This window comes from Parus major, chromosome 7, assembly GCF_001522545.3.
Source record: "Parus major isolate Abel chromosome 7, Parus_major1.1, whole genome shotgun sequence".
Classification (NCBI taxonomy): Eukaryota; Metazoa; Chordata; class Aves; order Passeriformes; family Paridae; genus Parus; species Parus major.
Window position 1 is genome coordinate 36,209,339 of NC_031776.1, and position 4,488 is coordinate 36,213,826.

Sequence of the window (4,488 nt, forward strand, 5' to 3'; positions counted from 1 at the left end):
TACTGCAACTGCAGCTCTGCAGAGTTCTGAAAACCCTTGGGAGTGTTTAAGCTGCTGATGACAGGAGTTTGTGAGTCAGAGCTGCCAACATTTGGAGGAAATCTTTGGGGCTGTCGAGCAGGTTTTGGAGGATCCACTGCAGAGAGAGTGAGCCTGGAGACAGCACAGGGGGCTGTGCAATCCCCAGAGCAAGGGAGAGTCCCAGAGCAGGAGCTGAGTGCCGAAAGGCAGCCCCAAATCCGTGGCAGAGGCGCCCCAGGGCAGCTCACCTCGGTGTTGGTGTAGTAGGTGTTCCAGGAGGAGCGCAGGGACTCCTGGCCCCCGATGTCCCACATCAGGAAGCGCGTGTTGTTCACCACGATCTCCTCCACGTTGCTGCCGATGGTGGGAGAGGTGTGAACCACCTCGTTCATGGAGCTGCACAAGGAACAGGGACAGCACAGTCACCAAATGTGACCCAGGAAACCACCCGAGGGGAATTTCCCCCTGCAAGAACCTCTGCAAACACTCCCTGGGCAGCTGAGGTTTGATGGTGGAGGGGGCAGAAACATAAAATAAAAACAGCAATAAAAAGGATTCAGTGAAGTATGTAACAAGCAAATTATAGAGCTGAGAGAGCACTCGTGAACAAAATGCGTTGTAATTAATTAAATCACGGAGCTGAGAGAATTTTTGCTTCAGAAGCTTTTGGGAGAACTCAGTTCTTCTTTCTCCAGGCCCATTTTTGCTCACATGGGACAGAGCAGTTGTTTTGCTTCAAGAATGTGGCTAAGCCACAGGATTTCCAAGGTTTCAGAAAAACAACTCATCCTCCAGAAACACTTCACCCTCTCCATCCCACTCTCCTTCCAGGTCACTAAAACCAGATTTTCTTCACAATGCTTTATGTCCTAACTTCCTCCTCTTCTCCCCTCAGCACAGTCCAACACGCAACTCTTTGTTTGGAGACAAATGCAGCCATCCAATATTTCAAATATGTTGTTTAGAGATACTGAGTGTGACTTTGTCACTGAGAACACCAGTTTCACATCAAACAACCAAACGTGTGCTCTGGATTCTCCTAAAGTTCAGACTATTTAAACTCTACTGTAACAGGCAAAAAAAATTAACAGTAGCTCCAAGGCAAACCATCTGTGTTCAAAAGAATTAATTATTTTTTCTTCTGATCATCCTGATAGAGCTTTTCATTTTGTATGAACCTTTTTGAAGTTCCAGCAGACCTTTTAGTTACAGTGACAGCAATTTGAGACTTGTAATGGTGCTGGAATATTTCCTGAAGAGGATACAGAGAGCCAAGTTGATAAAGGGATGGTGCAGAGTTGTGAGAAGCAATCCCAGTTACCCTGGGCCAGTGCAAGGAGAGCTGAGTATGAGAATGGGAGAAAAGGAAGTGTCTGGGAGAGGAAAAACGGGATCTGCAAAGATGAGGTAGCATCAAGGAGGAGTAAGGCAGAAGAAGAAGAGAGCTGGGAAAGTCCTGTGGAGTTACAGTGGGTACAAATCAAAAGGAGACATAGAGATCTGTACGAGAGGGAAAAGAAAAAACTGAAACTGCAGAAATAAGGGGAAGAACTGCAAGACATTTGTGGAGGAAGTGGATTAAAAAGCACTAAGGATGGCCTTCAGCTGTCTTTAGAACTGCAGTTCCCAGTCTTAAGAAATACCCTTCATCCTGTTTGTGTGTTTTAACATCTCTCTATAAATCACCACCACCCTCACCCTTTCACTCTCCCTGCAGAGTGGCAGGCCACGAGCAGCCAGAAATGTTTTGGAAAAGGCAAAGCAAGTTGGAATGTGACAAACCACAACCACTTCCAGAAAGCCAATTTTAAATGTGGGATTGGAGCAGCACGGCCACATCATTTAACAGGAATTATTTCTGACTCAGGAACATTCCTCAGCGCCACAGCACTGCACGTGGGAAAGGCCCAATCTGTCCCCAACACAAACAGACCTTGAGCTGCTTGTGCCACCAGTAGCTTCTGAGCCTGTGGACAGACTGGTGTCCTCTTATCAAACTGCAGCTGAGGAACGGAGATACAAAGCTCATTTGAGCTCCATGTAAACCAGGAGCAAGGTTAATGCAAGGCAAACACAAATCAAGGCTGCTGTTGAAGGCAGAAGGTGCAGGACAGCACGGATTTGTCCCGGGTTTGTGCTGGTATCAGCCTTCCTCCTTCATCCCATCCCACAGACAACACCAAACTAAGCACTGGGGACACAAGGCACGGCAGCAGAGGTGCTTTGCCACTCACAGAATGAGTTGTCTGCTGTTTAAATCTGCGGTGTGGATCAGTTTTGCAACAGCCTCCCGTGGCCAGCACTCACTACAACCATATTTTATGGGGCTGGCAAAGAGCCGAGGCCGTGACACCAAGGGCGGCTGGGAGTGTGTGCTAACAGCAGGTGATGTGATCCAAAACCCTCTGAACAAAACCTCATTCATCCAGCAGGCACAGCAGAGCCCTTTCTAAACTCCAGACACCCGCTGCCACCTGGGAAGCTCCGAGTAAAACCACCCAGGGCCACGTACCACACCTGGAAATGCCCCGGACGTCCCCGCAGGTCCTACTTACAATTGGTACAGAATGGTCGTTTTCCCTGCATTGTCCAGGCCCACAATGATCACTTTGTGCTCTGCAATGAAAACAGCACTGGTAAGTCACAGCTGCTGGGTCTGGATCAAGGTTAGTGCCACGTTTGCCACTGGTTTCCTGAGCCAACAGTGCCCAGCTCCAGGTGCTGTGGCCAGGTGTGTTTGTGGGCCAGCCCGGGATGTTTGTGTGGGCAGGTGCTGCTCTGGGCAGGGAAAGGACTGGCAATTTCTCCCCCTCCACAGGAACCATTCCTGAGAGATTTCAGAAGGATGTTTTCCATCTCTGTCTGCCAGTGTCATGCTGGGATCCTCTCCCAAGCTCCTACAGGGTTTTGCAGCCTGTATCAAACCCCATCTCCCCAGCCACAACTCCACTTTCCCTTCATCCAGGCAATATCTCCATGTCTTTACAAAAAACCCCAGTCAGGCTGTGATCCCTGTGCCCCCAGTGCCCTCCTTTCCTCCTGGGGAACAGATGTGCCCTCCAACACTTGACAGGACACATTCACCCAGTCTGGCCTTGGACAAGTCACCAGGTGCTCCACAACCCACCTCTGACATTTTGGAGCTCAATGCCCCCATCAGTTCCTGCTTCCCTTCAGCACCTCCTCTCCTGTGCATCACAAAAGTGACTGGGAACTCTACAACTGCTGGTGTCAAGCACATCCAAATTTACGACCTCCAGTTTGGGTGAGCACAGCCAGCTCTCAGCTCTGTTACACAACTTTCACTTGCACAACCAAGCAGGACCAGTCACATAAAAGCTGGGGGAGAAGGGGGTTTCTCCCGTCCTTCCCCGTGCTCCTCAAGGGTGACAAAAAGCCATTAAAAACAAGCCCAAGCTGCAGACACTGAGATCAACCCCTGCCAGCAAACTACACTCACACTGATTTATCCCAGAGGACAGGGGTCAGGTAAGTGGGGGTTTCTCGGGTTTGATTTTATCAATATTGTGTGGTTTTGCAGAGTTGTCTTTTATGCCATCCAATATAAAAGTCCAGCTTCAATAACTTTGCATAACTGCACAATATTGTAAAAGTGTCTGCTTACCTGACCCCACATAACTAGGAACTTTTGTTTCAGGTGGGATGCTGCCAGCATAGTGGATGTTAGGAAATCAGTTGGAACAGAAGGTCTGAGGTGGGGCTGGATGCTACAAGACAAAAATATTTTGTTGTATTTGCGCTACTCATTAACGGGGACATAACTGGGACATTCAAGGAGCAGGTGTGAGAGTACCGAGGCTCACTCAAAATCAAATTCCAAGGGCTTCAGAAACATGGAAAGAGCATCAGCAGGTGTTTTGTAGTTAAAGTTCCAACTTTCACGAACACCTTGCTGTAAGGAGATAGGTGTTAAAAACCCCAGAGTGGTTTGGGTTGAAGAGAAATTAAGGATCATCCAGTGCCACCCCCCTGCCACGGGCAGGGGCACCTTCCACTGTCCCGGGCTGCTGCAAGTCCCGACCTGGCCTGGGAAACTTCCAGGGATCCAGGGGCAGCCACAACTGAAGCTATAAATAACATTTACTCCATGAACGAGCCAGATATCGAGGTTTGCCACTTAAACCCACACTCTGCCGACAGCAAGACGAACCCCCCCGCCCCGCCGCGCCACGGCCGCGTTCCTGGGCACGCGTTAATAATTTAACAGGCGCCTGTCAGGAAATGAACATTCCTGTAATTAAAGGGGGGGGGAAAGGGTTTAAAGCCCCGACTTCCAGGAGCCCGTGCGGCCACCCCGGAGCGGGTGTGGGTCCCTCCCGGATCGCCCCCGGGCCTCACCCTGGTGGTTGAAGAGCCTCCATATCCTGGTGAAGAGGATCCCCATCCTCGGCCGGGCGCTCCGGGCCTCGCCGGCCGCGGCTCTGCGGGGCCGCGGGCGCTCAGGGC

At 50.3% G+C, this 4,488-nt stretch overlaps 1 protein-coding gene across 2 annotated transcripts in view; it reads right to left on the bottom strand.

Annotated features, from left to right (window-relative positions):
• ARL5A (ADP ribosylation factor like GTPase 5A) overlaps positions 1 to 4,488 on the bottom strand; it is a 10,397-nt gene extending 5,909 nt beyond the window's left edge. Inside the window, exons 1-3 of one of the 2 annotated variants that reach the window (XM_015634559.1) lie at positions 4,381 to 4,488; positions 2,577 to 2,637; positions 270 to 417 (exon numbers count right to left, since the gene is read on the bottom strand). In XM_015634559.1, coding sequence (XP_015490045.1) covers positions 270 to 417; positions 2,577 to 2,637; positions 4,381 to 4,426 — 255 coding nt within the window. In that variant the 5' untranslated portion in view covers positions 4,427 to 4,488. Of the gene's footprint in view, positions 1 to 269; positions 418 to 2,576; positions 2,638 to 3,646; positions 3,734 to 4,380 lie in introns of those variants that run through there. The other variant, XM_015634560.2, reaches the window with a different exon arrangement.